This window comes from Podarcis tiliguerta (assembly GCF_965153285.1).
Source record: "Podarcis tiliguerta genome assembly, chromosome: 8".
In the NCBI taxonomy this organism is placed as follows: Eukaryota; Metazoa; Chordata; class Lepidosauria; order Squamata; family Lacertidae; genus Podarcis; species Podarcis tiliguerta.
This window is the reverse complement of record NC_139541.1, coordinates 37,654,962-37,681,896: the sequence shown is the minus strand read 5'-3', so window position 1 is coordinate 37,681,896 and position 26,935 is coordinate 37,654,962. Positions and strand designations below refer to the sequence as shown.

The following is a 26,935-nucleotide window of genomic DNA, read 5'->3' as shown; positions in this document are numbered from 1 at the left end:
TGGATTCAACACCAATTGCATCTCAGCTCTAATGTCATTTTTTCTGTTCTGTGCTTCAGGAACAAAATCCATTATTGTGGTTATACTAATCATGTTACTTGAAATGTCTCTTCTCTTCCTGTGCAGGAACTAAGGAACCAGAAGCAGAAGATTGTCTCTGAAAGGGAACGACTTCAGGCCGAACTAGATCACTTGAGAAAGTGCCTTGCGTTGCCTGCAATGCAGTGGTCTAGAAGTTACTTCAAGGGGTATCCCAGGTGACACTCCCTTGTACTAGGCCGAACATATAGTATAGAAATAATAATCTATTTTATTACCTGGAATATTTAATATTTTTCACTGGGAGGTTTGAAGCTTAAAAATAAAAGAGAATGTGCCATGCATGGAGCAATGGACCGTGGAATCCAGGAAAATCCAAACCCATCTCTTGAAAAGATGCAACTGAATCTTTTTAAGCCTGCGAGTAACTTGCTTAGAAGGACTCTAGTTTTGGTTAAATTTGAAAGGGTTATTTTCCTTCTGCTTCCTCTTCTGCCTTTTTAAAATACTGTTTTTAATCCAGAGATTCCACCAATGACACTAACATCCATCTCCCGTTGAAGGGGCCGGGATTATCTCCATACATATGCTCCTTTTTGTTGCCATATAAGTTCAATTGCTATACTTTGGAATCTGCCCATTTTATTTCTGAAATACAGTTTCTCAATCCAAGAGGAGACAAGGTACACATCAGTTTTTGTTAGAATAATCTGGATATTTTGGATACAGAAATAATTATCTGCAGAGTAGTAGGCCTAGCAGAAGAAAATGCAGCTTCCAAACTTGACTTCCCATGCATCTATCAGCTTTTTGCTGGAAATGCATTTCACTTGAAAAATAAAAGTGAATAAATAAACTGAAGGTACCTTTTTATTACTGGGGAGGGGAGGATGTACAGAACAGTGATATACATACAACACACACAGATTATGTACCCCAGTGGGTAGAATTTTCATACAAAGATTTTACAATTAAAGAGTGAAAAAGGTGCTTCAGCCTTGTACTGTGTATATATTTAAAAATGTTTTGTATGTTTTTATTACTTTAATTATTGTTATAAAAAGCTTGCCATTTTCAATATGTTTCTGCTTTTTTTTCTTTTTGGCAAAAAGATAGCTTGCTTTTAGTGTTTGTACTGCTGCTGGTCAGGACATGAAAAAAATATTGAAATGTTTTTTTAAAAGAATTTTAAGGAAAAAGCTTTCCACTGGGGCACGTGCTATCACTTAGGCATTTTGCGATGCATAGCACCAGTTTCTGGTACAGTAAATTCTCCTGCGCAACTGGAGTTTCTTTTCCCCATTTTCCCCTGCCCTGCTACCCTTTTTTTCTTCAAGCACTTGGAATACTGAATGTCATATGATCTGTTGCTATTGAGAGAAGATCTTAGGGACTACACTATCAACATTAGTGGACAATAATTGGCATTGTTCCTTTAACCAACACCACTCAAAATCGTAGCACTATTATGTGAGGCTTCCAAAGAAGGAAACATTATTCCAAAAACAGCAAACAGTTAATACAAAGGAAGAAAAATACTGTGATCTGTGCCTGAAGCTGTCTGTTTCCAACCTGCTTCATATACAGACCCAGTAGCACAGAAGCTACTTCTGGCACAGTGTGACCCTGTTCCACAAGAATGCATGTGTACATGAGACCACGAGGGTCGATTTCATGGGTCTTTCATACCTGACTGCCAGTGCAGTTTGCACAGCATTCAGTTGGCTTATCCACATGGTCATGTTATTCACATGCCATGCACTCCTGCAGCAGGAGGGTCACATACACTAAAAATAGGTCCCAGGCTCCTAGGTCCAATGTGTTGGGGCCCCTCAGCCTTGTACTAAATCCAGGTAAGAGAGATTTAAAAAGAAAAAGAAAAAAGTTTTACCCAAGTCATGTCTTATTTGGCCCATGTAGCTCCTGCCAAAATTTAGGACTCCTCTGACTGGTTATCAAGAGCTAGTTTGGATTAGTGTTTTCTTTCCATACTTAAGTATTAAACAACATTTTCATACACAGTCCTAGCAGGTGGTTTTGCTATCCTTCCTTATAATCCATGCATTTAAATTTTAAATTGGCAGCACTAGAAATTAAAGGCAAGGTGGATAAGCCAGACATCCATTCACCAACTGATCTGGTCTGCAAACATGCTCTAAAAAAGCTCAAAGCTTTGATTTTTAAAGCCTTGCCTGACAAAGCAGGTTCTCCCTTTGCTTTGTTTATCAGTCTGGCAACACCAGTCTTTTGTGATGTATGGAAGCACTGTTAGATTAATCTACGTCCCTTTAAGGGAAGCCTAGAATCAATATTGTAAAGGATCAGCCACATGATTTTATGTGCACTGATCTTTCACACTTGAGGGGATTATATACACAAGCAAGGCCCAGCCCTCCCAAGTTTAAAATTGTTTCCTCCTTTGCCTTAACTATTCAAGGCCTCACCAACCAATATTTGCAGAATGTGTGGCAAAAGCACAATATTTTGACCAAGAATATATAACCCGGGGATTTGTAGCACCTTTATAGTCAAGGTTCACTGAATTTTGTCAGCCTCTTTGCATTTTATAATTTTAGTAGCTGATGTGCAATGCTTTTTGCTGTTGCTATTAAAAATTCTCTTTCCCCGAATAATGACAATGAAAGGCAAGCGGGTGTGCTCTTGTAGGACTCTACAGTGGCCAGATGCAAAGTAAAACAATGCTTCTATCCTTTTAAATAGCTGCTTAGAAGTAAATTCAGCTGGTGCAGTTTCCTCACCACTGTGTGACAAACCTACACCTGCCACAATTCCCTTTTCTATGCAACTCTTAAGAATACCAAAGCCCTGACCAGCCTCCAGAAGAAAGTTTATCTATTATAACAAGAAAGAAACCTAGAGCAAATTTATGGACCTGTGTGACACAATGTCCTCTTCCTGAATGCAGAAAGAGATTTTTTTTTTCACATTAGCAAGTGATCCTTCAAACAGCTAAAGCTGCCAGTTTCTGTAATAGTATTCTGAATATCCTTCCCTGATGTACTGAGACAATCGGCTCTATTGGAGCATGAAAGAAAAGAGCAGAAAAATGTAAAAGTCACTCATATTTCCCCCTCTGAATGATGTTAGGTCATTATCACCCATTTGCCTTCAAAGGAAAAAAATTACCTGATTGTCGTTAATACTATTTCATTCCATAAAATAGGTCTTGCCAAAAAAGCAGAATACAAAATTACACCTTAAAAACTTATTTTAGTCACACCCCCTTAGGTCAGCTGAAATGTATCAAAATAAGGGACCACAGGAAAACTCAGTGTGCAGTAGTTTCAGTGCTCATTCTGGCCATTCAGGTTTCAATATATGACCAGAGTAAAGTATTTATGTGAAGTATTGACAGAAGGCAACAAGCTGGCATTGTCAGATAAACCTAAGGGGTGGTGGTAATATAGAAAGTCATAATTTAATTAGGAAGGTGTTACGGGAACAAAGATGGGATAAAACACTAATGGCTCTACTAATTTATTTCTGTCCAAATAATTATACATCCACTTTCAAGCTATCAAGGTTGAGTGTTAATTGAGGGTAATTTGGATGATATTTCCATACCATGTCTATCAAATTGTTGCAGTAGCAGTGTCTTTCAAGTCAGTGTAGATTACAGCTTTTATATCCTAGTGTTGGCAATGGACAGGGGCAGGGGGAGATAGGCATAGGAAGGAGAAGGCCATTGCACTCATTTTTCTAAATGTAATTGCACTATTATGTGTATCTTTTTCTTTCAACTGAGCAGAATGTAGGCTAGACTATATGGGAAGATGCTTGCACCACGCTGCTCCAGCTTTTACAAGCCCAACATGTGCTGTTTAAGGACACACATTAGAGCCAATTGGCTTGATTTCTATATATCTACATACAAGAGTAAATAATGAATGTGCACTTACTCAAACTCAGTTGAATTCAAATCCAGATTCAGTGGTACACAAGCTGCCAGATCAGTCACAATTTCCCATTTAGAACAAGCCTGCGTTGTCTGAAATACGTATGTCTTTCCCTCAAACAATGCAAAAAAAGCATGAAGGCAGAGAGGTTAGGAGGTGCTAGTATGAAAACTACAGTATCCCATCTTGGAGCAACCCATCTTTCAAAACATTCTCTTCTTTTCTACAATGATGGGAGTCAATTCCTTCTCCCACCTACCCCATCCGTCCCCAACTTTCTGGCCCACTGCTTAAATTCTCAAGACTACCCCATTTGCTCTCTGTTGCCCCCAGGGCCATGCTGACTGGTTGTTGTTATAAGAGGTGCAGAATTTCTCAAGCAACTAAACACAGAGCATGAAGGGAGAGCAGGAGGATAAAGCCCAGACTGGCTGGGGCAGTTTAGATGCTGTGAGACAAAATAAACCTGTTTTAAGTGTACTTGTTTGAATTTAATGTAATGTAATATATTTGTTGAATGTAGTAATTAGGTATTTATGAATATATTGCTGTAATTTCTGACAACATCCAAAAAATAAAATGTTCCTAAATCATGACAAAGGATTATTTTCCCAGCAGCCCCAGTGGTGGATGGAAACTACACCGACTGTGTATAAATTAAAATTTGAAGTGTTAACTATGCTTAAAGACACAGATCAAACCTTTCAACACAATTTGGCATTTTATACAGTATTCACTATTAAGGCATCATACTGCCATTGCCCCAACTATACACTAAGCTAGTTGTTTATTCCCCACTTGGATGAGCAGGCAAGCTAGAAACTTGCAGGGGCTAGAACATACACAGCCACCCTAGGACATGAATTCCAAAAGCTAGCACTAAGCTGAACTAGCTCACAAGTCAGCACTAAGTAATACTAGAGAGCACAAAATATGGCAGAAGATGCTATTGAAGGAACAAACAGTTAGAAATCATGATTTTGCATGAAGTAAGTATGATTAATGGATTCCTCAAACAAGGCAAAGATTGTTACAGATTAAAGTAGTATGCATTTAAGATTGTTGAAGTGGTATGGTATATATTCTCCCATTACAAGCAACATCTAACACCATCATCAATAATGTTACTTTGTCACTACATAGTTTCTTCAGTGTTGGTGTGAATTTCCAACAAATTTAACCTCTCCTACATTTTTTATATTGCAAATGAAAAAAAATAACAGGTTGAGCTTGCACTGGGACTCTGCATTATGAAAATATCAAGCATTTCAAAAAAAAATTTAAAAACATTGCAATAAAAGGTTCAAAATCACATTACTTTTTGAAAAACTACTTTAATGATCAAGTATCTTGCAGCCAGCCAGCAGAGGTCAGTGTGTTGCTGCCTAAACAATGTACACTTTACTGCAATCTAGTTAAGAATCTGCCTCATTGCCAAGTGTCAACATAACAGTATTTGGACTATACCCTCCTCTTTATTATTTTCTTCCCTTCCGCCCCTACCAACAGCTATAAAGGTTACAAACCAGACAGGTAGGAGCACTCACTGTATGACTGAGGACCTGAGTCCTAACAGCCAGTGAATACCTACATAATTAAAATGGGGTAGATTCTGACTAGCAAGTGACTGGCTTTAGGAAATTTAGAGCAAAGAGTCTACAGCAGAGATAAAATGCAGGTACACAAAACAAATCGATTTACTCTGTGAAAAACAGAAACAAGGCACATGTTCTCACTTTCCCAGACACACATACACAAAGCAGTTCACTTCAGTGGTTGCTGACAAAGCAACCAGAGAGGATCCTTTATCTCTTGAGGACAGTTGACAAATAGACTGCAGTAAGTGATATCACAGTGGAAGCACACAGTGCCCTGCTGGAAAGATGGGTTATCACTCCCCAGGCAGGCGCACAGGAGTGCTGTGCAGCCAGGTGTATAAAATAGTCTCACTCTGTCATCTTTCCCAGAGGCATCTGAAAATAAGGGCCCACTGAGGAAGTGGATCCTGTGGAGAAGGATCAATTCATTTTCTTCTAGTTTTAAGACTGAGAGTAAAGCAATCCAACAAAGTAGCAAGACAACTGCAAAGAGCTGCAGCCAATTCACCTTGGAATGACAGTCACGCAGGAACTGAGAGGACTGTTGCACAGGATCATCTGTTTGCTGAGGAGAGCTATTGTCAAAAAAGGCTGTGCACCCCAATTGCTGAGGATAGATACAAACCCCTGTGTTCCTGGCAGACAGGATCAGCCTTAGTTTTCCAGTATTTGTCCACAAAAGGATATGTTATACTGAACCTTCCCCTGACATCGTCTTTGCCTTCAATACAATCTTATAGGAGTACTGGAGACCAATATTTTACTGAGGCAGCTGCCTAAAGCTCAGGAAAAACTGCTGAGAAGCAGAACGTCAGAATGTATTTCATGGAAGATTTCGGTTGTCAAAAGTCCTGAGACTGGGAACTTTCTCCAGGCTGGAGATTTGTACGGAGCTTGTACATATGATCTAAAGCTTGAGTAAGGAAAGCCCCAGTAGTGTTGATCTCCATTAGAGTCAGATTATCCAGCTTATAAGAGAGAAGGAACAAATGTTACAAAACAATAAGCACAAGATTTGTAAAAAAAATTACATAGTTATGTGGTCACGTAAGGAATAACAGAATGTGGTTGTACCCCTCAATAGTTTCCGTAAACATGTTTCTAGTTCACATAATTGCAAGGCCAGGGCTTAGTGACATTTATGCATAATCTTCCAAAAACATGTAAGATTAGATTGTGTTTTTATTGACTAGGGGAAGAGATCCCCTAGTTTCACTTACCCCAAGGATGGTAAACCTGTGACCCTTTAATTGTTGGGATTCTCAGCTCCCATCATCCATGAAAATTGACACATTGCCTGGGGCTGATGGGAGGTAGAGTCCAGGAACATCTATAGGGCCACAGGTTCCCCATCCCTGATGTATACATTTATTTCCTCCTGAATTCTCAGTCTTGAAAATTGTCCCCAAATATTTCAAACAGGACTACAGCAAAGATAGCCCACTAATCCAGTCCAGTTGTTGTGTTCCATATAGAATTTCTGCTCACAGAATTTGGGAGAAGGGGGTAGTAATGGGACACCAGCCACATGAAAAAATCCTGCAGTGCAGCCTTCCCCAACCTGGCTCCCTTGAGTTGTTTTAGACTACAGCTACCATCAGACCTAGCCAGCCTGACAAACAAACAAACAAACAAACAAACAAACAAACAAACAAACAGGGATGTGGTAAGAGTTGTAGTTAAAACATCAGGGTTGGGAAAGGCTGCTGTAGTATCTGAACTGTTTCAAATACATACATACATGATGTTTATACAGTATATGTCCCAACATCCTGATATGGAACCAAACTAGAAAATAGGGTGGTTTCACATAATACAGATTAAGGGAGCACATCTACAAATGTGCACAAGTATTTCAAGAACAGACTTGCTTCATGCATCTTAGCAGCAAGATGCATTTGACTGGAGCTCTCTAGTGCTGTACATAATGGCAAGATCAGTGCATATCATCATTCAATAAGTAAGATTCAGTGCACAGGTGATTCATAACATTCAAAGCAAAATTGCAAACATTCATGCAAAAGACTATACAATGCTTGCAAGTATAAATCAGTGTCAAAAGAGCAGCAATCAAAACACAAAAATCCAGACCTGCTGCCACCATTTCTTGCTAACTAGGAAACTGTTGCCACTTTCACAATCAATTTTAGATGACTCCCACAACACACTGCTTGAACATGCACTACTCATATATTTTCATGTACTACACTACAAAACTTAGCAACTCATCACAGATTCCTCTTACCCTGGCATGAGCTTCCTGCTGTCTAACAAAGCTATCAGCAGACAACCGGAGTTTTGCAATTCGAGTGTCCCAGGTATCCTTAACCAATGTTCGGATCTCATCTGCCTTTGGAATATTGTCCACAGCACTAATGGAGAAGGGAAAGTTATCAGAATGGGTGAAGAACTGTACTTCAATGGTAGAGCATCTGCTTTACATGCAAATGGTGCCAGATTCAATCCCTGGCACCTCTAGATATTTTATAAGTATTTCAAAACTACCTTCCACTATACCATCACAACATATTAAAACAGCACTACATATTCTAAAACTAATTAAAACATATATATTGTCCACTAGCATCTTAAGAGACCAACTAAGTTTGTTCTGGGTATAAGCTTTCGTGTGCATGCACACTTCTTCAGATACCTGTGTACCAGATACCAGATATTTTGACTGCGTCAGACCAACACTGCTACCTATCTGAATCTAAAACATTAATGTGAAATAAGCAAGATAAGAAAGCCACTGCCAATCGGTGCAGAAAATACTGAGCTAAATGGACCAGTGGCCTGACTCTTTAAAAGGTAAGCTTTCTACATTCCTAGAATAGGCTACTAAAGAACAATTGTGTCAGGGAAGAGTTAGAAGTTTCCAGTTTCTCAGAGGGAGAAAGCATTCCCCAAGGGGGGAGGGAGAGCAGTGCATCTAATAGAAGGGAGCAAGAGGAACAACAGGGAGGGACCGGCTGTTCACAGGAAAGGCAAGGGTTAAGTTCTAGCTCAGATTCGGAGGAGGGGAGATACAGGCCAGCTCTAGCCAGGAGGTTAGAAAAAAGAGCGGGAAAGCAAAGGGAAAGGTGCCTTCGCCATTTTGAGGGTGGCTGGTCATGGAGAAGCAGAGCTCAGAAGGTATCTGAAATAAGTGACTCTGAGGAAGAATAGTTAAGAACCGTTTATAAGATTGTTTTGTTAATACGCAATAAAAAGTTATAAAAGAACAAGAAGCGTTTGTGTGGTGATCTGAAGAGGACAACGACCAGTCCTGACAGAATACCTTCTGCTCTGCACCTCTTCACTATATGTAAAGAAGGAGAAGCCAAAATGGAGGGAGCTGTGGCGCCAGTTGGGCAAGGAGAAACCCCAGCGCTCCAGCTAACATTACAGGACTTATGGCAACAGAACTTACAGTTGAAAAGTCAAGTCGACATACTATCAGCAGCACTGGGAGAACATAGAACCATGCTTCAAGCAACGTGTGGAGATAGAATGAGCAAAACATTTACTGTACGTCCACGTAGCTTCAAGGGAGAAAGCTCTGAATACATGCCTTTCAAGACAAAAATTTCTTACATAATTGAGATAAAGGATAAAGAATTTCAATCGGAGCAAGAGAAGGTTGCTTATGTGATTAATTTCTTGGAAGGGAGGGCTAAGGACTGTGTTATACCCCTAATATCTCGAAGGGATGCCACCCTAGGAAATTTACAAATTTTTCTGCAGTATCTAGACACGATTTTCTTAGACCCTGCGCATGAAGTAACCACAGCTAGGCAGCTGTTGAGAATGAGACAAGGAAAAGACACTGTGGGAGTTTATTGGTCCAACTTTAGTTTGCTGGTGCAGAAATTAAAATGGGATCTGAATTCCCCAACAGTTGCAGCCCTTTTTAGGGAAGGACTGAATAATGAGATTTTAGACCAATTGGCCCAAATGCCAGAACCTAGTTCCTTGGATTCTCTGGTCCGAACGTGCCTGCAATTGAGCCTATGCGTGGAACGGAGGGCTAGTGAAAAGAAGGAACAATGGCAACCACGGTGGCAGGAAAACAATATTATCGAAAGTACAGAGAGCAGAGGGGGCAACATGCCAGGACGAGAGCGGCCAGAGCCCATGGAATTAGGAGCAGCCAGACCCCTCAAAGTTACTACCTCTTCCATGATAGGAGGAAATGCAGGGAGAGGAAGAGACATGAGGCGTTGCTTCGTCTGTGGAAAACCAGGGCATCTAGCACGACAATGTCGCAATCGTAAAGGATGGGAGTCTCTATCTGGAGCAGACATGGGAGAAGACAATTGCCCAAAGGAACTGCATCAGGGAAACGAATGTCCCCGGCTGGAAATGGGAGCTTGCAGCCGGGTGGAAAAGCAATAGAAGGCTCTCACGCAGAACCACCTATCCCAGGACTAACGGTGAAGGTGCAACTACAACTACCCAATGGACACAGGGTCCAGGTAGAGGCGCTGTTAGACTCAGGAGCGTCAGCAGATTTCATAGACCAGAAATTGGTACAGGAACACAAAATCGCTTTGTTACCTTTGAATTTCCCACTGCGAATGAAAACAATCGACGGCAGACCGCTACTGTCAATGACTTATGAGACTCCACCAATGAGACTGGATATTGGTCATCACTCAGAGACCAGGGCATTTCATGTGACCAAACTAGCTGGACACCCGATGGTGCTGGGCATGAGTTGGCTCAATCGTCACAAACCGGGGATTGCCTGGCATCAAAGGTCTTTGGGTTTTGGTTCGATTTATTGTATGACACATTGTTTGGGGCAAAAGGGAAAAATCTCAGTGGAAGTAATGGGAACAGAGGTAGAAGGGAAGTTGATGGGGAATGAAAGTGAGATTCCGTCACAATATATTGCTTATCGGGATGTTTTTTGTGAAAAAGAAGCGGATAAACTTCCACCACATAGGCCCTATGATTGCAAGATAGATCTAGTCCCTGGGGCACAGTTGCCACCAAGCAAGATATATGCCATGTCGGAAGTAGAATCTGCAGCATTGAGGGAGTTCCTGCAAAAGAATTTGCAGAGAGTTTTTATTAGAGAGTCCACAGCCTCGGGGGGTGCTCCCGTCTTTTTTGTCAAAAAGAAAGGGGAGGAAGGGGCACCGAGATTAGTATGTGACTTCAGAATCCTTAACAGCCAAATGAAGCCTCGCGTGTGCCCACTGCCACGTATAGATGACCTCTTAGAGAGAGTAAGGTCAGCCAAAGTCTTTACCAAGCTTGATCTACGAGGAGCATATAATCTGATAAGGGTCAGAGAAGGGGATGAGTGGAAAACCAGCTTTTGTACTAAGTATGGTGCATTTGAATTCTTGGTAATGCCTTTTGGCTTGCAAAATGGCTCAGGGGTATTTCAAACCTTCATCAACCACGTCTTAGCAGGTATACTGGATCAGTTCTGTGTCTCTTATTTACCGTATTTTTCGCCCTATAAGACACACTTTTCCCCCTCCAAAAATGAAGGGGAAATGTGTGTGCGTCTTATGGGGCGAATGCAGGCTCCTTGGCTTCAGCGATAGCAACGCGAAGCCTCCAAAGCCTGTGCTCTGGAGGCTATGCGCTGCTTCCGCTGGAGCCAGGAGAGTCTGCTCTTTGAGGCTGGCCGTGGGGGAAAGCAGCGCCTCCTCCATCGCCAGCCCCAGAGGATGGGGGGCAGCGGGAAGGCGCGCGACGCCTTCCCACTACCCTCCAACCCGGCTTGGAGGCTGGCGGGGGGGAAAGCAGCGCCTCCTCCATCGTCAGCCCCAGAGGATGGGGGGCAGCAGGAAGGCGCGCGACGCCTTCCTGCTACCCTCCAACCCGGCTTTGAGGCTGGTGGGGGGGAAAGGAGCGCTTCCCCCATCGTCAGCCCCAGAGGATGGGGGGCAGCAGGAAGGCGCGCAACGCCTTCCGGCTACCCTCCAACCCGGCTTGGAGGCTGGCGGGGGGGGGAAAGGAGCGCTTCCCCCGTCGTCAGCCCCAGAGGATGGGGGGCAGCAGGAAGGCGCGCGACGCCTTCCTGCTACCCTCCAACCCGGCTTTGAGGCTGGTGGGGGGGAAAGGAGCGCTTCCCCCGTCGTCAGCCCCAGAGGATGGGGGGCAGCAGGAAGGCGCGTGACGCCTTCCCGCTACCCTCCAACCCGGCTTGGAGGCTGGCGGGGGGAAAAGAGCGCTTCCCCCATCGTCAGCCCCAGAGGATGGGGGGCAGCAGGAAGGCGCGCGACGCCTTCCCGCTACCCTCCAACCCGGCTTGGAGGCTGGCGGGGGGGGGGGAAGGAGCGCTTCCCCCGTCGTCAGCCCCAGAGGATGGGGGGCAGCAGGAAGGCGCGCGACGCCTTCCCCCTACTCTCCAACCCTCCTGTGGGCTTTTGCGGGAGATGGGGGAATTCCCCCACCTCCCACAAAAGCAGGCAAAAGCTGCGCGCTCTTTAAAGGGGCTCTGTGGCTTCTGCTGGCTTTTCTAGGAGGTGGGGGAATTCCCCCACTCGCAGAAAAGCCCGCAAGAGCCGCGCACCCTTTGAAGAGCGCGCCCCTCTTGGGGGCTTTTCCCCAAGGAGGGAGAAGGGACTGACTGGAGTCCGTCCCTTCTCCCTCCTGTGGGCTTTTGCGGGAGATTGGGGAATTCCCCCACCTCCCGCAAAAGGAGGCAAAAGCCGCACGCTCTTTAAAGGGGTTCCCTGGCTTCTGCTGCCTTTTCTAGGAGGTGGGGGAATTCCCCCACCTCGTAGAAAAGCCAGCAGGAGCCACGAACCCTTTGAATAGCGCGCCGCTCTTGGGGGCTTTTCCCCGAGGAGGGAGAAGGGACTGACTGGCTGAGTCCGTCCCTTCTCCTGTGGGCTTTTGCGGGAGATGGGGGAATTCCCCCACCTCCCGCAAAAGGAGGCAAAAGCCGCACACTCTTTAAAGGGGTTCCCTGGCTTCTGCTGCCTTTTCTAGGAGGTGGGGGAATTCCCCCATCTCCCGCAAAAGCCAGCAGCAGCCACGAACCCTTTGTAGAGCGCGCCGCTCTTGGGGGCTTTTCCCCGAGGAGGGAGAAGGGACTGACTGGCTGAGTCCGTCCCTTCTCCCTCCTGTGGGCTTTTGCGGGAGACGGAGGAATTCCCCCACCTCCCGCAAAAGGAGGCAAAAGCCGCACACTCTTTAAAGGGGTTCCCTGGCTTCTGCTGCCTTTTCTAGGAGGTGGGGGAATTCCCCCACCTCGTAGAAAAGCCAGCAGGAGCCACGAACCCTTTGAAGAGTGCGCCGCTCTTGGGGGCTTTTCCCGAGGAGGGAGAAGGGACTGACTGGCCATTTCAGTCCCTTTCCCCTCCTGGTCGAAAAGCCCACAGGAGTCGCGCACGGCTCCTGTGGGCTTTTGGGGGAGGTGGGGGGATTCCTCCACCTCCCGCAAAAGCAGGGAGAAGGTCTTGGAGTAGCGCACAGGCTGCGTGCAGCCTGTCCGCTGCTCCCAGAGCTGCGGGGGGGAAATCATATTTTTTCCCTTGATTTCCCCCCCTGAAAACTAGGTGCGTCCTATGGGCCGGTGCGTCCAATAGGGCGAAAAATACGGTAGATGACCTCTTTATAGTGAAAGCATGGAGGAACACGTAAAACATGTCACGCAGGTGTTAGAGAGATTGAGGACCAACAGGTTATACGTGAAGTTAGAGAAGTGTAAGTTCCATACACAAAAGGTGGAGTTCCTGGGATATTGCATTTCCCACAAAGGGGTGCACATGGACCCCAGTAAAGTTCAGGCAGTGGTGAAATGGGAGGCACCTAAGACTAAGAAAGATCTACAGAGGTTTTTAGGATTTGCTAATTTCTATCGTAAATTAATAGGTAATTACTCCAAAATCACAACGCCACTGACTGATTGTCTAAGAGGCATGGGGCCATTCAGATGGTCTGAGGAAGCACAGAAGGCCTTTGATAAACTAAAGGCAGTGTTTGCTTCAGAAAAATATCTTATGCACCTAGATCCAAGTAAACGTATGAAGGTAGAAACTGACGCCTCTGATAGGGCTATTGGGGCCATTCTGCTGCAACAGGACAAGGAAGGGGACTGGAGACCCTGTGCCTTCTACTCTAGAAAATTAAATCAATCAGAACAAAACTACACCATATTTGATAAGGAACTTTTAGCTGTGCATGCTGCCTTTAAAGTGTGGAGACATTTTTTGGAAAGGGCGTCACATCAGGTGGTGGTACAAACAGATCATAAGAATTTAGAGTATTGGAGAACTGCTAGACAGCTAAACCAAAGGCAAATTAGGTGGGCGGAGTTTTTTGCTGGGTTTAATTTTAGGATTGAGTATATACCTGGGCATCAAAACGTTTGTGCAGATGCGCTATCGCGCAAACCTGAGTATATGGAAGGGGAAGCACCTCCCAAGTTGCGAGAAATGCTGAGATCGGATCAGTGGGGGTGTGCAGCAGTAGTAGTGGACGGCAGGGAATTCCAGCGATTGACAGTAACAGATGAGTTTGCACAAAAGAAAATGGAGGAACTGAGAAAAGGTAGAGGGGAAGAGGAAGGTTTCAAAGAAAAAGATGGATTGTTGTACAGGAGAGGGGTGCTGTATGTACCTGCAGGTGAATTAAGAGGTAAAGTGTTGAGGCAACATCATGATAACCCGACTGCAGGACATTATGGTAGAGAAAAGACCCTGTATCAGATCACACGGCAGTTCTGGTGGCCAAAGTTGAGGGAGGAAGTAACACAATATGTAAGAGGTTGTGAAGTATGTCAACGAGCCAAGGCACCCAGAGCAGCTCCCGCAGGGTTGTTGCAACCTATGCCCACGCCGGGAAGGCCTTGGGATGTGGTGTCTATGGATTTTATAACGGATCTACCATCATCCCATAGGCAAACAGTGATCTTTGTGGTGGTTGACATGCTAACCAAGATGGCACATTTCATACCATGTACCAAAATTCCGACCGCACAGGAAACTGCAAAGATGTTTTTAGATAATATTTTTAGGTTGCATGGTTTGCCATCACAAATTATTTCAGATAGAGGGACCCAATTTACATCACAATTTTGGAAGAGGTTAATGCAGTTACTAGATGTGGAGCCAAGCCTCACGTCGGCGGGACACCCGCAAACCAATGGGGAAGCTGAAAGAACGAATGCAACACTACAACAATATCTGAGGTGTTATGCTGGTTATCAGCAGAGCAGGTGGTTAGAGAAGTTGAGTCTAGCAGAGTTTGCGTATAATAATGCAATGCATGTGTCTATGGGCAGAGCCCCATTTGTGGCAAACTATGGCTTGCACCCAAGGGCATTCCCAGGTCAAGAGGAGCAGTTAGCAGTACCAGCAGCAGAACAAATGATAGAGGAGTTGAGGTGCATTCATGAGATATTGAAAGAGGATTTGGAAGAAGCTAAAGAGGCTTACAAGAGAGCTGCAGACAGGCACCGGCGAGTTGGGGAAGAAATCCAAGTAGGGAGCTGGGTATGGCTGTCTACCAAGGGACTACCAATACGAGGGAGGTGTAAAAAGCTAGAACCAAGGAGATTGGGACCTTTCCAAGTAAAGGCTCAAATTAACCCAGTCGCTTTCAACCTTCATTTACCTGAAAATATGAGAATACACCCTGTTTTTCATAGATCTTTATTGTCAGTGTTTGTACCAGCACATAAGTATCAAATTTCAAGGGAACCGCCTCCTTTCCCCACCATGATGGGGGAAGAGGAGGCTGAAGTGGAAGAGATATTAGACTCAAGAATAAGTAGGAGGAAATTACAGTATTTGGTTGCATGGAAAGGGTTAGATGAATCTGAGAACTCATGGGAACCAACAGAAAAAATTAACGTTCCGGAATTGCAGAGAGAATTTCATAGAAAATATCCCCACAAGCCAAAACCCCATAACTGGCATCTTCAAGAAATTTTTGAAGAGACAGATAGCGAGGAAGAGTTCATAGGGTTCGGTCCTTCAGAAACAGAGGAGAGCGAAGAGGAGGAAGGGGGGCTTAGGGGAAGGGGTGATGTCAGGGAAGAGTTAGAAGTTTCCAGTTTCTCAGAGGGAGAAAGCATTCCCCAAGGGGGGAGGGAGAGCAGTGCATCTAATAGAAAGGGAGCAAGAGGAACAACAGGGAGGGACCGGCTGTTCACAGGAAAGGCAAGGGTTAAGTTCTAGCTCAGATTCGGAGGAGGGGAGATACAGGCCAGCTCTAGCCAGGAGGTTAGAAAAAAGAGCGGGAAAGCGAAGGGAAAGGTGCCTTCGCCATTTTGAGGGTGGCTGGTCATGGAGAAGCAGAGCTCAGAAGGTATCTGAAATAAGTGACTCTGAGGAAGAATAGTTAAGAACCGTTTATAAGATTGTTTTGTTAATACGCAATAAAAAGTTATAAAAGAACAAGAAGTGTTTGTGTGGTGATCTGAAGAGGACAACGACCAGTCCTGACAAATTGTCACTTTGTATGCTCATTTCATAAATTGATGGACATAAGCAATATTCATCAGCTTCTAAAGCAGTTGTTGTTTATTTTCCCCATATGCTACATATGCTGAAGCTACAAAACACTGGATGAGCTGAATTCTACATTATTGCATGAGAATATTGAACTCTGTGTCAACCTAGTTTTGAAGCTAAAGGTTACAGAAGAGAGATATACTGCCATTACAACAAAAGTTAAGCACCATACTAATAGACGCAAACATCTGCATTTGATAAGCACTCTGGCCAATGTTCATTTAATGTTCCCTTCTGGCTGTCATTCTCTCATATATAAAATTAGCCATCATCTTGATGAAATCCAATGTGACCCTAAATGGTTTGTTCACTAAACTGTTTGTTCATATTAGAACTGTCAACTAGAAATCTTGCCAGTGGGGATTCCTTTCATGGAATGATTTGGCTTTTAACTGTAAGCTACCCTGAGATAGGCAAATACATTGGAATATCAGGATACATTTTCTAAATCAATCAAAAAACACTCACTAGTTCAGCAACAACTTTGTTATTTCCATGTAGAATGGGCTAGGCATTGGAGTGAAAGTATCTTCCTTGCGTTCCTGATCCCGAATTTGCTCCAGTTTTTCTAGAAAGTGATCAAAAAGAGATATGGTATACAAAGAACTAGATGTTGTAATTTCCTGCTTCCAGCAGAAATAAATCCTGCAAGAACAACCACTTCATCAATACACTGCATAAAGAGGAGACAGCATTCCCATGGAGGAGCTTCAGCAATGAAAAATTATTAACAGGAATCTGTTAGTCTAGCTAGCATGCTGTCATGTTCGGTAACAGTACTACTAGGGCTCCTAAAGGAATCAGCACCTCTATTGTGAAGCCATTCTCCATCAAGACTCAAAAAGCCTGGTGTGATAATAGCACAAGTCGGCAAGTTAGGTAGAGTTGTGCTTAACATGAATGAGCAATCATCTCACTACTACAGACCTTTGTGAACAAACATAATAATTTGCCATGAAAACACATATTTGAAATCAAGGTTAAAACACACTAATATAATCATAATTCTTGATGTCTTAGAATTCACTTGTTAAACTTACTTTTTTATATTGTTGTAAACAGTTGATATATTTTTGATACAGCAGTGTGTGTGTTTGTGTGTAAGTGTGTTTTATATATATATATATATATATATATATATGTGTGTGTGTGTGTGTGTGTAAGAAGAATTAGAGCACTGCCTATATCACATATTGCTGAAATTAGTATAGCTTTCTATTTTTGAAAAAAGTACATTATTTTTAAAACATTAATAAGAAGTTAAGAACTTTAGAAACTGTAACGTTCAATCATAATTTTTAAAACCTATGCTGAGATGCAGCGATAAATGTGGATGGATAGCCAGGTAAACAAAATTTAAAAGCAATTAAAGATATTCTAGCAATTGAGAAATAACTTCAACTCAAGCAGCAAAGATCCAACTCCTATGAGAGGCCACTCACAGTTAATAATTTACTTGCAGGTGATAGTTCTTACCTACATCCATCCATTCTGGAGGTATAAGTCGACACTTCTGTCTTTGCTTTAGGTTGATAGCCAGCCAGAGAGGCACATCCACAGGCAGCCCAGGATTAAAGGGACCCAAGTCCCCCTAAGTGAGACATTCACAATGAGGTGCATAAGAAGCTGCCTTGTATAACTGTATCTAGCTCAAGGACTTGACATTGCATGGGAGAAACTCTCCATTGTTTCATACACGACTTTTTGCCAGCCCTGCCTAGAGATGCGTAGGAATAACACCTCAAACCTTTTGAATACAAAGCATGTATACCACCACAAGGAAAAGTCCTTTTTTTTTTTTTGCAATTCTAATCTCTTTAACTGCTTGTTAAGCTTCATTTCTGGGGAGAAGTGACTAAGCTGAATTTTCAGGGAATAATTCAAAGCTATATTATAATTAAGTTGGTCAATGGTCCATAAAGTACAGCACTGTCTACTGCAGGAGTAGCCAATGTGTTTCCATTCAGATATAGCTATATTCTCAGTGACCACAAATAGGTTATTCCCTCATTTCATCTGAGATGTTTATTCTTTAATATATTCAAAAGACATGACCACGTATGGAGCACTGCAGGAGAAATGGGAGTCAGGCAAAGTCATTATCAACCTGCTCTCTGTCTCCCCTACAATACAATAAACTGTCTTGTGGGAAATATCCTGATGGTTTTGAAAATGTTGATATTGCTTGTTGTTTTTTAAAGTTGTTTAATAATTTCTTTAAAGCCACCTTCAAAGGATTTGTATCCTAAAATGTGGGATAACTGCAACACACATTATTTCCCAACTGTAGCAAAAAGAGAATGTTTTGCAACACCCAAGTACAGTCATGGGGAAAAGAAAGTACACCCTCTTTGAATTCTGTGGTTTTACATGTCAGAGCAAAATAACAATCATCTGTTTCTTAGCAGGTCTTAAAATTACATAATGAAGAACAGATGAATAACAAAACATATTACACCGTGTCATTATTTATTTAACAAAAATAAAGTTAAAATGGAGAAGACATGTGTGGAAAACTAGGTACACCCTTACTGCTTCCATAGGAATTAAGAGGCTAAGTAGCAGACAGGTGCTGCTAATCAAATGCCCTTGCTTAACTGACCATCAGAAAATGTGACCACCTCTACAGATGCTGAAGTTTTAGCCATTTGCTGGTCTGGAACATTCAGGTGTGTTTTAACACAATGCCAAGAAGGGAAGACATCCCAATTCATGGCTCTTGCACTGGCACATAAAGCCCTAAGCAATCTGCAGTCCCAAAATAAAGAGCACACCCTCCCTTATAAACCTGTCTTAAGATCTGCAGGAATGTCCAGCAGGCTGTTTCACCATCCTGTTAAGCTTGTGGGGTGGTGGTACATGGAAGGAGCTTCTCTGGGATGGCCCCCAAGTTGTGGAATGTACTCCTTTCAGAGCTTCAGAGCTGCATCTAGCCCCAGCAGAGGCCAAGTCCAGCACACCACTCACTCTGCAGTGTTCCTGATGCTTTTGTGTTCGTGTTTACAATCTATTGGTGTTGTTATGCAGAACAATGCGGCTAGTGTGTTGTTTAAAGAGGTATGCAACTTTGTATTGGGACTGCATGGTGAAAAGTAAACTATAAAGCTGTAACAGATTTATTAGTACTGTAGCCAACGTTAAGTCATACACACAGTAGACCTGCTGAAATTAAAAAGGCAATAAATTGATGCAACTTGGATTCATTAATTTCAATGGGTCTACTCTGAGTAGCACTTCGTTGGCTACAACACTGTCTTCCAAAGCGAAGTAAGGCTCTCTTTTTATTGCTTAATATGATTTGAATAAAGTTGACTCTTGCTCAATGACCATGTACTGATAATTTCAAATCTTCCATTTTTTAAGCGTTTTGTTTCGATAAGGTGCTAGGAGTCGTGCGTTTTTTCATTGCTTCTTCCCTCTTTTCAAGAGCTGCCTGCGTTATTCAAAGGCGAGGCATAAGCAGTAATAAAAGTAACTACTATTGGGTGTGCTTTTCCCGCCATTTTTTTCGTTCGAGGTACTTATTAGCGGAATATATAGCACAACTACACTGTTAATAAAACATTACTATTAACCGCAAGCCCCCGCCCTCCGCTCCACGATTTCGTCTTTTAAACGCTGATCTCCCACCCCACGCCGGCCGCCCCACTTCTTTCTTATCCCCTTTGCTTCCATCCCATAATGTTCTCTTCCTCACACTTCGACCTCGGTCGGCATTTCATGACTACCCGCCTCCGACGTCCCGCCAGCCGGGCTCCCTCCGCCGCCGACCCACCCCAATGAGGTAAATCCGGTCCATGCTGAAGTTGGGTATAATGGTGACCAGCTCCTGCTCGGCCAGGAACTCGGCCTCGGCGGGATCCATCGGAAGACGAAAAGAGGCGACCTGGCAGAAGCTAGGCCTCAAAACCGCCCCGGGAGCACCGTGAGGGGACGGCGGAAGAAGCAAAAACCGCGCCGTCTCAGCGCTCGCGACCATGAGACGCTGAGGTGACTACGCCTCTCATTGGTTGAGGGGGGGAAAACAAGCCCCACCCACTACGCCCTCTCCGTTATTATAGGTAAGTCTCTTTCGCGCGCATAGTTTCCTCTCCCGGTCTGAGGTAGTAGAGCCTGCGATTGGCCAGAGAGCAGAAGCAAGGACCCGCCTACCGCTTACGGTATGAAAAGTCTCTGCCTCTTTGTTCGCGCGCTCATTCGCGCCCTGAGTTAAGGGAGTCCCTCATTGGTTGGTGTGGAAAAACAAGCCCGCCCGCTACCCTCTCTTCGTCATTTGAAAGGTTCTCGCGCGCACAATCCTCCCTACTTGCCCCCACCCCCACCCCCTCCCCCGGTAGTGGCGCATGTCATTCAGGCAACACAAGAGCGCCGCCCGCCTACTCCCTACGATAGGAAAGTCTCCGACTTTTCTTTCCGCGCTCGTTCCCCGCCTGAGGTATCACCCCCTGGAACTGATTGGCTACCAAGAGCAAGCTCTGTTCAATCCCAGCTGCTGCTTCCTATGAAAAGTGCGGGATATTCCACCCCCTCACTCGCACGCCACAAGGCTGGGGTGTTTAATTGGTGCCTGTTGTGTACTAAGCTTGGATCCTAGAATAGGCAGGTTGGATCCTAGAATGCAACAACCTGATTGGCCTGCAGGAGCAGCCCAATCAGGTTCCAGTAGGGAAGCAGAATCAGGCGGGACTGTAAATAATGTACAGTGGTAGCTCGGGTTACAGACACTTCAGGTTACAGACGCTTCAGGTTACAGACTCCGCTAACCCAGAAATAGTACCTCGGGTTAAGAACTTTGCTTCAGGATGAGAACAAAAATCGTGCTCCGGTGGCGCGGCAGCAGCGGGAGGCCCCATTAGCTAAAGTGGTGCTTCAGGTTAAGAACAGTTTCAGGTTAAGAACAGACCTCTGGAACAAATTAAGTACGTAACCAGAGGTACCACTGTACCATCCTTCTAACCAGGAGCTGGCTTCATCCTTCTAACCAGGAGCTGGATGAGGAAGTCTATCCATATGCAATCTCACACCCCTTTTCTTTGTTTCTTTAATGGCCCATCATGGGCTATAGCCTCAACACAGGAAGCTATCCTGGTTTATATTTAGCACTTGCTTGGTCCAGGGGTTAGTAGGATCTCACATGCAACCTTCTTCCTCCCCTGCTCCCCAACTCATAACATTATGTTCTAGTTTCACATTGCAGGACAAGATTGGTAACCATTGGACAAAGCATATTCCATGGGAGCTTCTTCATTTCTTGTTTCTTGTGATATTTGCTGGAAAATATGATTAATCTCATTGCATGCCATTGCTTTTTTTGCTTTATTTAAGATTTCTATTTGTTAAATAAAGTGTTTGAAAATCATTTCATTGACATCTTGTTATTGAGGAACCCCTGAAGCACACGATTACCAGATGACAGGGATCTGGCAGGAAAGAAACTAAAAGCACAACTTTGCAATTTCAAAGCACCATTCCTGTGTCTTTACACACATTTCGCAAGGTTCATTTCCCACATGATGTAGTGCTGGCCCCCAACTGTGGTGACTTTAAAAGAGACTATTTTTAATTTCACTTATGAAACTCTTCTTACGAAGCGACTTGAATTGATTTCACAATACAATAAAGACAATATGGTGCAATTCCATATGTAAAAACAAGTACAATACATATATTGACTAGAGCAAATTCATGGGGGATAAGTTTATTGTGATGGCTATGTCCACTGTAGGAGGTGATAACCTCTGAATACCAGTTGCTAGGAATCACAATCAAAGAGAGCGCTGTTGCACTCAGGTCTGGTTCACAGGCTTTTCATTGGCATCCGGCTGGCCACTGAGAAATGGGTGCTGGACTTGATGGGCTACGGGCCTGATCCAGGAGGGCTTATATTCTGTCACTGGGTGGGGTTCAAGAGGCGGTGGCAGTGTGTGACAGGGCATTTTCTGTGGTGGCTCTCAAGTTGGCAAGGGTGGAAACTGCTGCATGGTTGCACCCACTGTGTGCAGTCCCCCTTGCACTTGTCCATCAAAGTTTTGTTCCTACAATGGCAGCGGCTTGCGGTGGTCACAGGAAAGCACACTGAAAAGCCTGCATAAGACCAAGCTTGCAGCAACTCAATGATGAGCACCCACTGCTATGCACAAGATTCAACTTGCTTTTGATGGAAAACAGCACTTCAGATGCAGAAAAAAGCTGCATCTTATAGATGGGTCGCTGCCAGCACTTGTGACAGGCTTGTCTCAGGCAGAGCACCACTATGCACTCTGTTTTCATGTGCAAAGTGCATGCACCAATGGGTGTTAAAATTAATTCACTCGCTAAGTAAACTTCCATATGTTTTCCCTGAAAACAACAACCAGGAATTGTTGAAGGGATAAATAACGACACAACAATCTTTAGGCAGTCTTCAGAGAGATATTAATGTCCAAAGTTCTGAGTCAAGGAGGGAAAGAGGGGAAAGGGTGGCTTTCACTGAAGAGTGATTTAGAGCATTGTCAACTGAGCAGTTAGACTGTCGCCATGGAAACTGAAAGCCTTCCAACAATATTAGCTGTGACAGGTCTATTTAATAGCCCATCCATGCAATCCTCTTCAAAATACTGCTTTATTCTTCTGCCTTTATATCTCTGCTGTAGCACAAACCTTGATGCAACAGGGAGTGAATTAAGAAGGATCGGGGTCTGAGGTAATAGTCACTGCCTCCTAAATAATACTTTTGAGGGGGTGGGAGGTGATCCCTCTTGTCACCTTAGATCTTATCATTTCATCTTTGTGTTGCATTAATAAAGATTATAAGTGATTATGATTGGAGAGTTGGGAAGGTAACTATAATCTTCCTTCTGTTCCTGAGACTGAAATGTCTTGTTATGTCTGGATCAGCCCTTCGGGTGTCTATTCAGTCCCTTCCCCACAAGCCCCTAAAATTAGAAAATTTCATCATCTTGGTTAAAGCAGATAAGGTCTCCATTCAACCCGTTTAAACAAACAAACAAACAAAAAAGTCCATACATCCATCCATCATTTTATTTGTATGTCACCTTTCCATAGTTAAAACCATGCTCGAGGTGGTTGACTTACAACATGAGAAAATATGTAATTACAAGCATAACAAAAGTTGATGTTGGCTTCCATCTGTCTTGAGAGAAAGTGGAGTGTGCCTCTGGGGGTGACGTCAAAGAGCTGCATTAGCAGCACCAAAATGCCCCTTTGGTTTCAGATAGTATATGGGTAAGGTAAAGGTAAAGGGACCCCTGACCATTAGGTCCAGTCGTGACCGACTCTGGGGTTGCGGCGCTCATCTTGCTTTACAGGCCAAGGGAGCCGGCGTACAACTTCCAGGTCAAATGGCCAGCATGACTAAGCCGTTTCTGGCGAACCAGAGCAGCGCACAGAAATGCCATTTACCTTCCTGCCAGAGTGGTACCTATTTATCTACTTGCACTTTGACGTGCTTTCGAACTGCTAGGTTGGCAGGAGCAGGGACTGAGCAACGGGAGCTCACCCCGTCACGGGGATTCAAACTGCTGACCTTCTGATCGGCAAGCCCTAGGCTCTGTGGTTTAACCCACAGCGCCACCCACGTCCCGCTAGTATATGGGTAGATGAGTCTAAAAAGGAGGCTTAGTTTGGTTAGAATTGAGTATATACTTCCAGAGTTAAGGCTAAATACATTGTTTCTAGCAAATCATCAGTGCTACTAGAGGGCTATGAAAATTTGTGTCCTGGGCTTTTTATGACTCATCTACCCATGTACTAACTGAAACCCTAGGGGCACATTGGTTGCCAGATGTGATCCCCCCCCCCCGCAGTTCTCCTGCCCCATTACAAGGATAAGGGCTAGGAAAGCCTATGGCATGACTTTGAGATTTACCAATGCTAAAGTCAGAAGCCTCTTTTCAATGCAAGGTTCAACTTAGAATAACCAATGAGCAGTCATGAAGAGACAGTGAACCAGCGCATGTCAAGCAAGAACACAAGAAGCTGCCTTATACTGAATTCTATCATTGGTCCATCCAGCTTAGTATTCTCTTCACTGACTGACAGCAGCTCTCCTGAGTTCCCAGCCCTACCAGGAGATTCTGGGAATTGATCCTGAGACCACCTGTGCACAATGCAGGTGCTCTATCCCTGAGCTATTGCAAGTACTCTCTCTCTCTGTATACACACACACACACACACACACACACCCCATTCATCTAGCTCAGTATTGTTAAAACTGACTGGCAGCAACTCTCTAGGTTTCAGGCAGCAGTCTTTCCCAGTGCTACCTGAAGGTGCCGGGGATTGAACCTGGACCTTCAGCATGCAAGTTGCCCTCCTTTCCCTTCCAACCTCTGCTTTGTTGTCATCAGCCTGCCCTATTTCCAGGCTTCCTCGACTCTCCTCTTACACCCACCCCTGGCTGGCATGCACTGCTCCGTCTGTTCCATCAAATTTCTTGGGCAGAGGATGGCAAAAGAAGGCTTGCTTTGTGCAGAATCTGGGGTGAGAAAACATACCAGGCAACCCTCTTTCTCTCCGAAACAAAACAAAAACTCTCAAATATCTCACCCAGCATCAATCTTACAAATTGAGCAGCTCTGTGCATGGTAAGTCCATTTGCACAAATTGCTTGGGTTTGTATCATTGGCTTTGGCTGGGTTCCAAAGAAGGATATTTCTTCAAGCGCTGATCTTAGCGATGGTGTGGGAAGTTTGCGGGGTGAGGAGATGCACCTGCATGTATTTTGGCATGTCTGAGCAATGGTTAAGGGCACAGGAACCAGACCAGTCAAATAAAACTACAAGCTGGCAATTCTTTATTTCCCCCTGCCCTTCCCTAGGGAACGATGCCCAGCGGATTTCTGATCCTCACATAGCTTATTTTAAATCTTTCCCTCATCCGCTTCCGCAACTATAGTTAATTTTTTTATTTCCAGGATTTGTACACAGGGAAAATAATACACTGCTCTTCAAAAGCCAATCGCCTGCCTGTCTCTGGGGAGCAATAATCTAAACCCGATTGGAATGCACTGCAGTGTAGCCAGGCAGCCTATAAACAGCTCTGACATGGTGTGAATACACTTTGGTGTCTTTTGCCATCTGCTGCTGCCATTAAAAAATTAAATTTCCATCTGTTTTTACACCCTCCCCCTACACACCCACACACACACACCCACACACACACACCCTTCCCAGAGGCTTCAGATGAACCCTGTTCCTTGTTGCAAAGCCTCAACTAACATATTCTTTCAGCAGACCATGTTGTCGCTCTGTGTATGTGCAGCTGGGGGTCAGGTGGAATGGTCTGGTTTGCAAATGATACTGATTTTCATGGGATTCAATCTATCAGTCTCACTGTTTGTTTACCTTCTCCCTTCCTGTTTTAGTTTAGTTTCATTTAGTTTAGAATCCACAGGGGGGCAGGGGTGGAGAAAAAGGTGATGGTGGAAGAAACCCCAACCAAAATGCTATTTATACCTTACTGGAAGCATGGGATGGTTTGAAATGATGGGAACAGCTGGATTAACACCCCCCCCCCACACACACATAACAGCTGAGCCATGTTTGCAGACCACCAAATAGGATTTTCTATGCTTGATATAGTGCCCAGTCTGCCATAGTCACTATTAGAGACTAATCTGTCAATCTCTCTCCTTTTCTCATTTCCCCAGCCTTAAGCAGTTCTCCACATTTCCACAACAGTTTGGGAATATTTTTTTAGAGGTCCTCATGAAAATTCACCACCGTTTCTGGGTGACTTTCTCCTCATATTCACATTTCTGAATGTAATGATGCTTAATATACACCTCTTTGCAGAGCACACATTCCCTAATATTTACATGTCTCCTAATGCAATGCATTTTTGTATATTGCTTTCACCAATGCACACTTTGCTTATGTACATATATGCTTTACTTGGATGTGCATTGCAAAATCCAGAGAAGTGTGGATTTTGGAGGACGGCTGTGCTTTGATTCATATATTGTTTTGGAAAGTGCAAATTATGCAGCCATAGTTGTAGGAAGTTGCAGTTTAGGCCAGGGCAGTCCAACACATAGCCTGGGGGCCTCATCCAGTCCTCAAGGCCTTTTTTGGCTGCCCTCAGAAACCTCTGATGCCCTCGCCCCACAAGCCTTGTGATGCCTTGCCAAAGCCAGGTAAGCAGGGCTTTGGGAAAGGCATGAGGACTCTGACAGGGTCCTAGAGTCCACCTTCCTCCTTCACAAAGCCTAATTAGTGTTTTTCTCAGCCTGTGTTGCTGAGAAATAAGAAAGGCAATTTTATTCCAAAGTAGCTGAAAAGGAAGCTGAGGACGCCAGAGAATTTGCAGCACAGATTTTTTCTTCTTCTTCTTGTGTTGTGTTTTAAGATAAGCACAAATGCTCTGGCAAGAAGGCTATCTGTGGATTAGTGCAAGGTGGCTGATCCCTCAAGGGGGAGCAGATTCAGACAAATTAAAATATTGTTCTGTTTCCGGGGGGGGGGGGGGGGAGAGAAGATAGGGACCTGGGTGGTGGAAGGAAATTGAACTGCCTTTGAGGTCTCTTAGCAACAGCAGCACGTTCACTTCCGAACAAATCACATGCTTTGATCACAGCTATGTGTTGTTATTGGAACAGTTATAGCCGTATCCCAACAGTGCTGGATTTTGGACAGTGTCTCTCATCTCAGTGGATTACAAAGAACCTTTAACAGAGTAAATAAAGGATGAGGAATATCAGACCCAGTGTCTGAATGTGGCCCTCCAGACCTATCTGGCCCTCAGGATTCTCCCCAGGCCACACCCTTCAACAGCTCCACACATTCCCCCGTACGTGTTTTTGCTTGACTGGATGGAGAATAGAGGCGGGTGCATGTCTAGGTGTAGCCGAGGGTACTGGACAAAGGGGCAATTCACATGTGCTGCTCCTCCCACTTTTGAGGTAATAATAATT

The 26,935-nt window shown here is 44.1% G+C and overlaps 2 protein-coding genes across 15 annotated transcripts in view; one reads left to right on the top strand and one right to left on the bottom strand.

Annotated features, from left to right (window-relative positions):
- The window catches only part of GSE1 (Gse1 coiled-coil protein), a 425,723-nt gene extending 421,167 nt beyond the window's left edge, over nt 1-4,556 (top strand). For all 13 annotated transcript variants that reach the window (XM_083451810.1, XM_083451805.1, XM_083451799.1 and 10 more), the window contains one exon: nt 127-4,556. In XM_083451810.1, the coding sequence (XP_083307936.1) occupies nt 127-261 (135 nt within the window). In that variant the 3' untranslated portion in view covers nt 262-4,556. The remainder of the gene's footprint in view (nt 1-126) is intronic.
- Nucleotides 1,915-20,118, bottom strand: GINS2 (GINS complex subunit 2). 2 transcript variants are annotated; one of them, XR_014514139.1, is made up of 5 exons: nt 19,799-20,118; nt 17,500-17,614; nt 16,492-16,591; nt 7,241-7,926; nt 1,915-6,939 (listed from the first exon to the last, which is right to left on the bottom strand). XR_014514139.1 is itself a non-coding variant. In XM_083451984.1 (5 exons), the coding sequence occupies exons 1-5, from the start codon at nt 20,000-20,002 to the stop codon at nt 6,397-6,399; spliced, it is 672 nt and encodes a 223-aa protein (XP_083308110.1). In that variant the 5' UTR covers nt 20,003-20,118; the 3' UTR covers nt 1,915-6,396. The 2 variants fall into 2 exon arrangements, 1 of the variants encoding a protein (XP_083308110.1); XM_083451984.1 differs by having other exon boundaries at nt 1,915-6,522; nt 7,800-7,926.
- Between the last annotated feature and the right edge of the window lie 6,817 nt (nt 20,119-26,935).